Source organism: Ostrea edulis, chromosome 4 (assembly GCF_947568905.1).
Source record: "Ostrea edulis chromosome 4, xbOstEdul1.1, whole genome shotgun sequence".
NCBI lineage: Eukaryota > Metazoa > Mollusca > Bivalvia > Ostreida > Ostreidae > Ostrea > Ostrea edulis.
The window spans coordinates 4,040,582-4,054,711 of record NC_079167.1 but is presented as its reverse complement, the minus strand read 5'-3'; the positions used below and the strand labels follow the sequence as shown (position 1 = coordinate 4,054,711).

General features: G+C 35.5%; 1 protein-coding gene across 2 annotated transcripts in view; it reads right to left on the bottom strand.

The window, feature by feature from the left end:
- The window catches only part of LOC130053926 (sphingosine-1-phosphate lyase 1-like), a 46,689-nt gene that overhangs the window by 21,369 nt on the left and 11,190 nt on the right, over positions 1-14,130 (bottom strand). The window contains exons 1-2 of one of the 2 annotated variants that reach the window (XM_056161682.1): positions 3,347-3,465; positions 638-785 (exon numbers count right to left, since the gene is read on the bottom strand). In XM_056161682.1, coding sequence (XP_056017657.1) covers positions 638-785; positions 3,347-3,394 — 196 coding nt within the window. In that variant the 5' untranslated portion in view covers positions 3,395-3,465. Of the gene's footprint in view, positions 1-637; positions 786-3,346; positions 3,466-14,130 lie in introns of those variants that run through there. The other variant, XM_056161681.1, reaches the window with a different exon arrangement.

Genomic DNA, 14,130 nt, shown 5'->3' with positions numbered 1-14,130 from the left:
ACTTCATATGACGAATGACTTGCACAATCATCAATAACTGTTGAAATATAGCTTTTATTTCATATACAAGGTATATGTTGAACTTGAGTGACATTGACTTTTACAAATGACCTTTGTCTGAAAGCCATTTGCCTTGTACTTATTTGTGTGATATATAATCAATACCTATTCAAAAACTGTTGAAATATGGAACTTTTTCCTTATATAAGCCAATAAGGTATGTTCTAAATGACCTTGACCTTTCCAAAATGACTTTGGCCCAAAAGTTCCTGTCCAAAGAAATATTAACTTGTGATCAATTATGATCAATTTCTGATGAAATGTTTAGGAGATATGGGCTAGAACGGACGGATTGACAGACACAAAAGTGACTATATGCACCCCCTGAAAATTTTCCAAGAGCATAAAAATCAGACGGCAAGTTTGGATATATCTCAAATGGTGACTGAAAACCCTGGATATCTTGAACTTTTGTTAAAGACCCTTAAGATACAGATTGACATATTTGACTTACTACTCTGGTACTGAACAAATTTGTAATTACAGATTTACTAGGATAATTTATTCATGGCCTCAGAGATTTGTGACCAAGCACAAGTACACACGTACTAACATCTCTTCACTGATGTATACTTACTATCTTCGTCTGAGAAGAGAATGTCCCTGGCTGTAAGAACCAGGAGAGTGGTTCCACACGAGCAGACAATAATCTTCCATGGCTCTACTCCTGCGCAGGAAGAATTCACTCTGTCCCGCACAATATCCCAGTATGGGACCAAAGGCCCCTGTGAAATAGAAATGGACCCTTGTTTAATACAGAAATTATTTGGTACATTTTCTTTAATGTTTGTGTCATGCTTCATTTAGTGGAGGTAAAAGTCAGACCCTCACACGAAAGTCATAATTCATCCATACTTATTTCAATATGATGTGTCGCATCGATGGAAAGAGATTTGCTCTTTAAAATGGATACATAACATCATAAATGTTTCAAACATGGTAAATTTTCTTTTGTGCAGTCTCATAATTTAATTTTGTTTACATTAGTCAAATTTGAAAATTTCATTAATCATGAGACAACCCATTAACGTCAGTAAGTATGAAATATAAAGTTTTTTCGCAATCCTCAATGGCTAGTTTTTTTTTCCTTCAGAAATTCTAATTTCATTGTAAACAGTTTATTTAGGATGTTATTACTGAATGTGATGTCTTTCTATTATACATGCAGCAACATACACTGCCCCCCATAAATAAGTATATGCTTACCAAAATAAGTTACTTGCGCATACAAAATATGGGTTACATCTATGTAAAATACATAACTCTTACATATAAATAGATAACATTAGGCTTTTAACTTTTTATATCCCTATTTTTTATCAAAATACTTCATTTTCTGAATCTTTGAATTTTCTAAAAAGAGATATTATGCAAACTTTTATCTTGAAACCATTTCAAACTAATTACTAATGCTTATTATTGTGTATTTAACGTGTACTTTTATAAAACCTTTTGATTTTTCACCTTAAAGGGACTGATTCACGATTTTCCCCAAAATTTTTTTTCACTTTTAATCATCAATATCTACTGTCTAATGTTTTTAAAAGAGTTCACATAAAAATTAAGGTTATACATTATCACAGAAGCTCATTTTAGAGAGTTTATTATTTGTTTTGTAAACAAAGATTGCGGTATGTTATTGTTTATGAAATTTCAAAAGAAATGGATATCAATCTAAGTTTATTATATCTTTCACATTTTCAAAAATTAAAAATATTTTAATCAAAAATCGTGAACCAGTCCCTTTAAATAAATAAATATCACAATTTAACAAACTAAGCCAAAAATATGAATGTCCATTAATGTTTCACATATATTGAAATTATACCCTTAAATGATTATTTTACTGAGATAAATTGAAAGTCTTAAACAGTGAATTCAGCTCTTTTTCATTATATTGAATATATTTCTTTCCAAAATCTGTAAAAAGCTTAATAATATGTGTATACTTATCTATGGTGGGTAGTGTATATACAAATTCATATTATCCTGAATGACACTTTCGATTTATTAAAGATGTATATGCCATAATATTTGGATACCATCGTAGAATTAAAAAACACGTGTTTTATAACAAGCTATATAAATTATACACTTTATGCAAATTATGCAATTTAACTCAATCAAATTAAAAAGTGATCAAGCTAATTTCTTTTTTAATTAAGTATTCTCTGGGTCGGATTTTGAAAAATTCATGATCACAAGACATTGCACATGGAATTTCTAATGTAAACAATTAGATCTATATGGCGACGTGAAAGCATTGACAGCCTGCAGGCTGTTGGTGGGACACATTCAGCAATAAAAGACAGCCAGACAGAAACAGAGTAGAGAGAACCACTTTAGTGCATATGATTACACACGTGAGTCATGTGATTTGCTCTTCATCAGCTAAAAAATGATGGGGATTACCCATAATGCTTCCACAAAAATGTCACAGTCACTGTGGTATACTTCATTGAAAACCATGTAAATGAAATAAACTGCTTTGAAAGTACCACAAATGTTTTTAAATTCCAAGCAAAGTTTTTCATACCTTCATACGTTTTGTGGTTGTTGGTTATTGCTTGGTTTAAAAGAAAAAAAACATCGCAGCTAAGTGATATCACAATGCAACTGTTTACATCGACCGTGTTATACTTCCCATGTTAAATGAAGAGGCAGATTTAATGTCTAAAATATCAAGGGACTTCGCTCAGTAACACCGTAAAACACGTTAATAATAAAAATAAAATCTATATAGCACCTTATGTAAAACAAATTTACTCTAAGGCGCATTACAAGGGTAAGAAGTGGGATGTTCAATCAAACACAATTAAATGAAATTAAATAACAGTATGACACAAAATATCTGTAAAATCATCAAAATAAAACCAAAACACTGTATATCAACATCGATAGCTAAAGATTTTTTTTTTTTTAAGGAGGGGGGTGATATTTATATTTCCAAAAGATGACGATGGACAACCGTTAGTTTTTTTATGTATTTGATTTAATATTTTAAATTCATTGTTCATTAGACCCTATTTTTCTTTCATTACAGTCTTAAATAACATTTCAGCAAATATGATACCAGTCAGCTGTCATGGGAGTATTAGACATTGGTGGTAGGTCAAAAGTCATATGCGGTATAAATTATATAAGATCCGATTTAACTGTCAAAATTGTAAACCTTTTGTAACCCTGATATTTGAGAATGTATCATACCTCTCTTTTCTCACTTATCAAATAAGATCTACAGCACGTGTTAACGTGTGTTTTAAATATTAAGTTACAAAACACTCACAGCCACAGTTTCCATCAACTTCGACATCACATTCGTTGTCTGGATCATCTCAATGTTTGAATTTACACCGACTCAAAATGTGTTGGGAGGCGGCGTATACACAAACGTTGGAATGATCTAGACAAATTCATTCGTTCGAGCTCACATACAGAGTTGTCGATCCTTACAGTGTTGTGTAACAAAATGTGTGACGAAAGAGGGCTAATCTTGATACAAAGGATCAAATCGGCTTCGCCGTTTGGGCCTAATATTTAATGCATTTAATATAGACTACTTTCAGAGAAACAGACAGACCTTTTATTAGAAAATGAAAACAGAAGAATACCTAGCATCTGTGACATTTATGCCCAGTAGGTTGTTTAGACTTGGATATAGGCAATTCCTGTCCTTTTCTCAAAAGAGAATATTTATATGTGTTTGGGCTCTAAAGTGAAGTTTATTCTATTCTAATTTATAAAGGCCTTCATACGTGCATTGTTTACAACTGCAGCGCATTCTCGACGAAAAAGCAAAAACATTGGAAATGTAAATATATTGATGGGTAGATAGGTAGCAGGGGACAGTTTCGCACTATATCAACTTTTTCCAAAAATGGAATTACCCTGTATTTGAAGTGATATTACATGTGTAAAAATGTATACAATAATTTTAGGATGCATGTCAAATGTAGCTGAGTGCTTAGTAAAAATGTTGATATACAACATGTAGGTGTCACCATGATTCCTAGCATATAGATGGGTGCAAATACGAAACTAAGACACGTGGTCAGTTGCTGAAGAAATTCCGGTGAAAACATGCAGGGTCTAGCAAAAGGTCTGTAGCTGTGAGGGAAGGTGGATGGCCCCATATGAGAGGTAGATTTTTGAGAAGGGCAGATAGGGTTCTTGATTGTGCACAGTGTCTAAATCCCCATGTTTGGTACTGTGATGGTGTGGGGGTGGTGCGGATTAGCCCAAATGAGGGAAAATCAAAGCAAAAAAGGGGAACCTGCTCAGAGCATGTTTTGTGCACCAGCACCAGTATTTATAGATTACATGTAATTTAGGGTCATAATTTATTAACTACACTAATATGAAATACAAGTATTGACATAAAAGGGAAATATGATTTTTCATTAGTCTGTCATAATCTGACTTTGGTGTATACCCCCTATCCACATGTTTCAAAACCAAAGAAACTGTCCCCTGCCACCATAGCAATAAGAAATTTCAAAATGTCGGCTAACTGACAAAACGGTGGAATGGGGAGTGGAAAGTCGTCGAATGTTCAGGGTTGAGTATGGCTGAGAGCGATTACGATGATACCGAAATGATTTCAAATGTAGCAAAAATATGAATAAGATAAATGACAAAATCTATGAGCTGTGGGTCCGAGTAGTGCAGCACTCGGAACTCTTGTGGAACTCTTGTACGCACAGTGAGACGCAAAACATACTAGTACTATCGTCCACACGCGGTGGATACAAATGCTTATCGCTGCCTTCAAGCCGATTATCAGACATCATGCAACCACCCAAACTGCAGGGACACACAATATTAGTAAGTTTATTCGTATTTATAATAAAATAGCTCAAACGAAAATCGATAATCACCTTTTTTCTTTGATTAAAATATCACTCGTGCAGAAGAGGAAATAAAAAATAATTTCATATTTGATTAAATGGCCTAATTCAATCAAATATTATTCTTGATATGATCAGTTTAATGTATACCAATGGCTGATATAAACAAAATTTACACTTCCATTACTTTTATCCGTATTAACATAGCTAGTCTATATGGAGCGCCAAATTAACATAAACTCAAATAATTGAAGATATCTTCAATTATTTGAAGATATCATCAATTCATTTGATGCGCGCAACAATTGAATTAAAGATCTCTTCAAATAATTAATGATATCTTCAATTCTGAATTATTGCGCGCATTAATTGAATTGATGATAGCATTAATTCTTCAACTGAATTGATGTGCGCTTCAATTGAATTAATGATCTCTTCAAATGAATTAATGATATCAACAATTGAATTGATGCGCGCTACAATTCAATTGAAGAGAGCAATAATTGATATAATGCGCGCATTAAATCAATTGATGAGAGCAATAATTGAATTGATGCGCGCATTAATTCATTTGATGAGAGCAATAATTGATTTAATGCGCGCATTAATTCAATTACTGCTCTCTTTAATTGAATTAATGATATCTTTAATTCATTTGAAGAGAGCAATAATTCTTTTAGAGAGAGCAACTATATAATTAAAGATATCTTCAATTCAACATATCCACAATTGAATTAATGATCTCTTTAATTGAATTGTTGCTCTCTTTAAAAGAATTGATGCGCACATTAATCCCTTATACAAAAGCATTGTAAATGATTTAAAGATATCTTCAATTGAATTAAAGAGATCATCAAATTATTTAAACCGAGCTCTAAATTAATTATTGTGAGCAATATTTCTACTAAATTGATGCTCTCATCAAATGAATTGAAGAGAGCAATAATTGAATTAATGCGCGCATCAAATCTATTATTGCTCTCATTGATTGAATTAATGCGCGCATCTATTGAATTGAAGAGAGCAATAATTGAATTAATGTGCGCATTAAATAAATTATTGCTCTCATTAATTCAATTGATTCGCGCATTAACTCAATTGATGAGAGCAATAATTGAATTGAAGCGCGCATTAATTCATTTGATGAGAGCAATACTTGATTTAATGCGCGCATTAATTCAATTAAAGAGAGTAATAATTGAATTGATGATATTTTCAAATAATTGAAGATATCTTCAATTATTTGAGTTTATGTTAATTTGGTGCTCCATATACTAGTAGTATGTTAACATCAGAAAATCACACATTTTTGTTATACAAAATAATTACAATAGATAAAAACTTGTTGAAATGACAAATTTTAAATGTCAACAGTTTAAAAAAAACCTGCTAATTCATAAATATGTATAAATTAATTGTGGATAATGGGGAAATCATGTATAATAGACATGCAGTAGAAGAAATACCAGCATAGGAGTTATTGCCCATGACAACATTTTTAAAATCATAAATAATTCATTATCTATGGAAAATATAAACTTTTTCAGTATCAATAGTTTACCAAATGTTTTATTCTATTCAGTGAATAACATTTCCCTGAAAGATATATTTCTATCATGCACAAAGTTTGATTTGATAATATTTTTTTGGCAGAAACCTATGACATCACATGAGGATCGATCAACCTTGACGTACCTCTATCACAGAAGAGCTGATATCTCGGAAGTTGCGTCACCTTTGCGACCACTAGTGGACCGAAAACCTTTGGCTAGCGAAGATGCTCTGTGACCTGGGTTCGATTCAAATTATCCACAGCTGTGTTGTGTGTTCGAGGGAAGGATGGTCGCCCGTTTTTTTAAGGGCACCTTGGTTTCCTATTACATTAAGGACCCTTTCATTATTTCTAGAATTTTCTTGAAAGTCTGAGAGACAATGTTGATAGTATATATATAGTAGTCTTACATGAGAAGGTGAAGATAACGACAGTGATCAAACTCGTACCTCCTACATAAGGAATACAAAATTAAAAGTCGGACAAACACGGACTCCTGGATATTATCAGAGGTGGCATCAGGCCTCATGACCATAAAACAATAAAATTCTTTTGACCTAATGACTAAGCGAGACTGTTGAAACCCTAAACTGGTATCCTGTTGACCTCGCCTCTCTCGTGTAGCACCAATCAGCGCTCGTCCTTTTCCGTAACCGGTAAGAAGACTCGGACGTGGATCGTCGCAAGAATTGCATCTAATCGATTAGTCTCGTGCAACCAGACGCTCTGCTTTCTCTGTAAATGCTCGTCAGAGATTTACGGAGACAGCCGAGCGTCTGGTTGAACGAGACTACAAATCGATGCGTTTCTTCGCCGAAAGCGCGCCTGTGGATGAGGTTAGAAGGCCAGAACCGAATCCCCAGGGCCGTAACTGCCGATGAGGCAGACGAGGCAACTGCCTCGTCTGATTTTTTGGCAAAAAAGAAAATAAAAGTCAGAGAAAAAGAGGAAATGAAGAGGGAAAATTGAGTAGGAATAGTTAAACTTATAATGACAGGTGTTTACTTCAACTTGATGTGGATTAGTAATCCTTAATTTAATATAAATGTTATATTATAGGATATATGTTTAAAATGAAGACAAGCACCTTTGTCTTTGACACCATATTACGATTCTTTACATAGTACAAATGAAACACAAACATGATAAATTGGGATTTAAAAAGTGTCATTTTCAGTCGTAAAGTCAATCGGCGGCCCCCAATCCCCTGCCTCCCCTGATTTAGAACCCTACTTACGGCCCTGATCCCTATAACATGTATTGTTTAGATTTTCGCCAAAGATTCAGTTTTGGTATCATTAACGTCTTATTCACTCAAATACATATAATATTAAACATATAAGTGGAAATTGAAAGTGGTAGAATACCTATCTATATGTATGATATCTTAGATGCATTTGAAAGCTCGCGTTTCATATTGTAACGTACGACTGTGACGTCATAGTTGCATGTGTGTACACATGTCAACATCCATTCGGCAGATTCCGATACCCTTCAGTATCCTACTAGTCTCATTCAACTAGACACTCGGCTGTCAATCGGAATTCCTCGAATGTCTCGTGCACTCGACATAGATCTCGGATGTAATACGATGGCATCCATGAGCGAATTTGATGCATTGTTAGCTATGACGTACGTAACGTAGTGCGGTAGGCTGTAACATCATAAATGACAATGCATCAAATTCACTCATGGATGCCATCGTATTACATCCGAGATCTCAATCGGATCACGCGCTCGTCCTTTTCCGTAACCGGTAAGAAGACTCGGACGTGGATCGGCGCAAGAATTGCATCAAATCAATGCATTTCTTCGCCGGAAGCGCGCCCGTGGATGAGTGTTAAAAGGCCAGAACCGAATCTCTGAATATGTTATTTATATTTTCACCATAGATTCAGTTTTGGTATCATTAACTTCTTATTCACTCTAATACATAAACATTTAAGTGGAAATTGATATTGGTACAATACCTTAGATGTGTATAATATCTTAGATGCATTTGAAAGTGCACGTTTCATAGTGTAACGTACCGCTGTGACGTCAAAGTTACGTTTATGTATACGTAGCAACCAACTCTGATGGCGTCGATCCACATACGAGGTTCATTTGCGGTTACGGAAATAGCCGAGTAGTTACGATTGCCGAGATCTACAGTCATGGGACATAATTATTCGCCACCCTGTGCGCAAATGTCGTTGTATTTGCGATTAGGAACCGAAAATAGACCCCCGTGCTATAAATAGACAACAAATTTCCCCTTCATATTTTTACAACAGGGTCAAGCTACTAAAATTGATGACGTGTACACATACATTTTTTCGTCTGCTATTGATCATAAACTTAGTAAACATTGTTGATTGAAATGGGTCGTAAAGGGAAAGAGCTGAGCATTGAAGTCAGAAATCTCGTAGTTAATTCACACAAAGTGAACGGAAATGTTTCTAACTTATCAAGGACTTTAGGAATACCCAGATCTACCGTGCGAAGTGTTATTAAGAAATTCAAACAGCATTCTGATGTGAAAAATCGCACGGGAAGGGGCCGTAAGTGTCTATTCACGCAGAGGGATTCTAACAAACTTTCAAGGGTCATCAAAGAAAATCGGAGACGTACTTACAAAGACATAACAGGCATTATTAATGAAAATAGGAATCATCAATTTTGTACAAAAACTGTTGAAAGAAAAATAAAAAAATTAGGATATGTACGGAGGGTTGCAAAGAAGAAAGTGGCAGTTCGTGAAGTGAATAAAAAAGAACGTGTTACAAAATGGTGCAAGGAGAGGAAAGATTGGACAGTTCAGCAAGAATGGTGTAAATGGATTTTCAGTGATGAGAGTCAGATTGTTATTGGGGATAACAACAAGGTATACGTGTGGCGAAAAGCGGATGAAAAGTATAACCCCCAACTCGCGTGTCCTGCTCCGCGACGAAAGTTAAGTGTTATGATCTGGGGATGCATTTGTTTTCAAGGTATGGGCACTTTGACTGATATCCAAGGTAACATTAATGCTCAAAGATATTTACAAATAATTGATGATAATATATGGCCAGTAATAGCCAGGCATTTCCCGGAGAACAACTACATTTTCATGGACGACAATGCCCCTGTTCATCGAGCCAAAATTATTAAAGATTATGTAGCTGACAACAATATTAATACAACAACATGGCCAGCACAGTCACCAGATTTAAATATAATAGAGAACATATGGTTACATTTGAAAAGAACACTAGAAACCCATGTCCATTTTATAAACTCTCGACAAGATCTTATAGCGGAAATTCGGACTGTGTGGGAAAACATTCCATTAAACTATGTACAGGACCTTTATAATTCTATACCAGGGCGACTAAAGGAGGTAATCAGGATGAAAGGAAATCTGACCAAATACTGAGGTAAGATTTTAATTCTATCCACAGCAAACAACTTTCAAACTTCACCAAGTGGACGTGCGTTTCATGACAGCCATTTTGAAAGTGGCGAATAATTATGTCCTATGACTGTATGTCGAGCAAACTTCCACCAGAGTTCGTTTGCTCTATTCGTAGGTGACGTAACATAGGCCTCGACGGGGAGTTTGCTATATCGAGTGCGCGAGACATTCGAGGAATTCCGATTGACTCGGCTGTCTCCTCATCGTCTGGTTGCACGAGACTAGTATCCTACATCTAGATGTACACAAATGGAATCGACCGAGGTGATCCGAGTGGTCAACCTCTGATGCAATCGGAACTCCTCGATGATTGCCTCTGATGGCGTCGATCCAAACTTCCACCAGAGTTCGTTTGCTCACAATGACGTAATGAAGCCTCGACGGGGAGTTTGGGCGTCGATCCACCAATCTAATTAAAATTAGACGTATCGAAAACTGGGGAGCGGATGGAAGATCTAATTTTAATTAGATTGTCGATCCACATACGTTCATTTGCGGTTACAATTGATACTACGTCATAGAGATGTGATGTCACAGTGACATTCGGTAAACTTCGTCAGATTCCGGTACCCTACCAAACTCCCCGTCGAGGCCTCACTACGTCACCTACGTATAGCATACGAACTCTGGCGGAAGTTTGGTACCCTACATCTAGCGACCGAGGTGATCCGAGTGGTCACAGTGACAGTGATAATCCCCGTCGAGACCTCATCTACGTATAGACGGTTTGTGAGCAAACGAACTCTGGCGGAAGTTTGAGTGATAATCATTTAGGGCCTAGAGAGTTCTCATTTTATCATTTTGTTATATTGAGTTTTACTGGCGATATGTTAGCGGACTTATTCAACGGATGTTTGCAACCGTTAAATCAGCATCAACGGTTGCAGATAACAAACAAGAGGGTGGTTATTTTCATTCTAATGCAATTTGTTTGATGATTTTGTCTTATTTCGTTGAGTTTTGCCTTTTTGTTATATAAAATACGATACGAAATGTTTACGTTTGACGTTATGTTTTGCGACATTTTATTATGACGTCACAATAGAACTCGTCTTGTGCTCCAAAATATAGCCTCAAACGTCATCATATTGACCAATCAAAATGCAAATTACAAAACAGTTGCATTAGAATAATTATACTATAAGTATGTGCTTTTGCCAAAGTTGCGTCTGGAAGAAGAGCAGCGATGAAGATATTAGAGAGACAAGGGTAAGTGCAAGTTATCTTCAAGGAATCTATCTCGGTGGTATTAAACAACAACAAAAAACAAAAAAACCGGCTAAATCTCTCTCACAAGACTGATTAAAATGAAAATAACTCTGTACTTCATTAACCCATATCTGAAAAGTCTAACAAAAAATCTACACTGAATATTTTAGAATGTTTTATATGATGAAACGATTTCGTAATTTTACAAACGTTGATGTACCTAGATATCGGTGGTTTTGTCAATTTTTTTTTTTTTACCTTTCAAAAAGAGATAAATACACATACATGTATTCATATATTTTTTATCATCTCAACAGTTTTGTTTCTTATTGGTGACAGGGACAAATAAATTCGACTTATTATTTTGAGAACATGTTTTTACTTTGGTTCTGGAAGTAAAACGGAATACCTCACTATACCTGACAACGAATTCGCGCATACGCGTCGGTCGATTTTTGTGAACTGTTCAGACGTCGCGCACGGTACTGGTGTTACTTTCATACGTGCATAAGAAAATGCTTCCGCTGTGTTTACACACAGCACGGAGAGGGGGAGAATGTAGCTGTGTGAAAATTTTGTAAATAACTTTTAAATTTTATGATTAAAAAGAATGGAATTTGCAATTGATAAGATTGTATAATAAAGTGATATATTTTGTGGATTATCAAAGTCTTATACATCAATGGCAAGGAAAATATATAAATAATGACAATAGCTTATATAAAATATAATTTACATGCATTTCATGAGCAATAACGGAGTTATATACACGCAGATGTTTGTCATTTTTCGTTGTCCCGCGTTACATGAAATACTCGTACGCTTTATCCACAGATTAATAAAATGATTGATTTTGTCCCAAATAACGTAATGAAGGATGACGTTTTTCGATTTTCAGGGGGTCGGTTTGTTTTTTAGTCTTCTCGGAAACTATTTTCAGTAATTACTTTGTCGAGTTGGGTTCATAGATCTGTGCCGAATTGCACTCACATTTAATGCGAAAAGTATTGGAGCCCGGTAGGGCTCGAAAAAGCGCCACAAATCTATGTGCAATTGCTGTTACGTTTTATTGAATATCTTTTCATATAAAAATGATTTGAAAAGACATATAGCGAACAAAATTTATAGATAAGCTGCTAAAGACTACACTTAAAGTTAGGAACTGTTTAAGAATTTTCTTACACTTAAGTTGTTTTATGAATAAAACTAAGTAGAAAAACTCAAAATCTTAGAATTACTTAAGTTTTTTATTGGTTTAAGAATTTTCTTATACTTAAGTACATTCTAAGACTGTTTATGAATCCCGGTCCAGATGTATTCGACAGTATCAAGGGCCAACCCCTTCAATAAAGGACTGAGAGGGGTCAAAAGTATTCTAAATACATATGTACTAGTATATCAAAAACTAAAAGAATTTGTTAAGCAGTATAAAAGTTGTTTGTTTTAGCGTATCATCATGCATTGAATTATTGATTATGTCATAAGTTATTTATGGAGGAATAATGTACGAAGCTATATAACAGACAACGCTCATAATATTATACTAGATAATGTGCAAGCTTCAAACTTATTCATCTGACACCCTTAATTAAAAGAATACCCGGGTCGGGCTCTAATGACCTTTATATTTCTTCTTCTTTTTTTCCTTTCTTTGGGGGGGGGGGGGGGGGGGGGTCATCACATGGAAACATGGCCTTGTCAAGCTTCAAGATGTAAACACAAGTAGTATAGTAATTGTTCCATCGCCAAATGCACGGCATTTAAAGGTGACAATATTACCTTTTTAGCTCACCTGAGCTGAAACCTCAAGTGAGTTTTTCCGATCGCCTGTTGTCCGTCGTCTGTCCGTCTGTAAACTTTTTACATTTTCGACAGGATCAATTTCAACCAAACTTGGCCAAAAGCATCCTTGGGTGAGGGGCTTTCAAGTTTGTTCAAATGAAGTACCATATCCCTTTCAAAAGGGAGATAATCACAAAAATGCAAAATTATGGTGGGGTCATTTAAAAATCTTCTCAAGAACCACTGGGCCAGAAGAGCTGAAATTTACATGAAAGCTTCCTGATATAGTGCAGATTCAAGTCTATTCAAACCATGGCCCCCGGAGGTTGGATGGGGCCACAATAGGGGATCAAAGTTTTACATACAAATACATAGGAAAAAATCTTCTTAAGAACCACTGAGCCAGAAAAGCTGAGAGTTACATGAAAGCTTCCTAACATAGTGCAGATTTAAGTTTGTTCAAATCATGGTCCCCTGGTGTAGGATGGGACCAGAAGGGGGATCAAAGTTTTGCATACAAATATATTGGGAAAATCTTCTTCTCAAGAACCACTGAGCCAGAAAAACTGATTTTTACCTGAAAGCTTTCTGACATAGTGTAGATTCAAGATTGTTCAATTCATGGCCCCCGGGTATAGGATTGGGGCCACAAGGGGGGATCAAAGTTTTACATACAAATATAGGGAAATCTTTTAAGAATCTTCTTCTCAAGAACCAAAGAAGTTGACTTCTACATGAAAGTTTTCTGACATAGTGTAAATTCAAGTTTGTAAAAATTCATGGCCTCCAGGGGTAGGTTGGGGCAATAATAGGGACTAAGGTTTTACATGCAAATATATATGGAAAGTCTTCAGATATGGGCTGAGGTGAGCGATGTGGCCCATGGGCCTCTTGTTTTCGGACATGACCTTAAAAACGGGGTCCCGAGTTGCAGCAAGTGTTGTCACGGCAAGGAACCCTCATTGCTTTGGCCACGAGCGCTAACCTTTGTGGTACTTCCAGATGAGTTCACTTACAGCTGGTGGCATAAATAAATAAAACAAACATTATACAAAAGATGATCTTAAAAACGGAGTCCCATGTCGCGGCAGGTGTTGGAAAGCTGGGGTTATGTAACTGGAAGATACGAAATTACTTCTGTTCTATACAGTGTTTATTTGAACTCTGTAGTAAAACCGTAGTAGCTGCTATATATCATATACCTAGTAGTGTATCAGCCCTGATACACCTATCTTGGCTAGGGT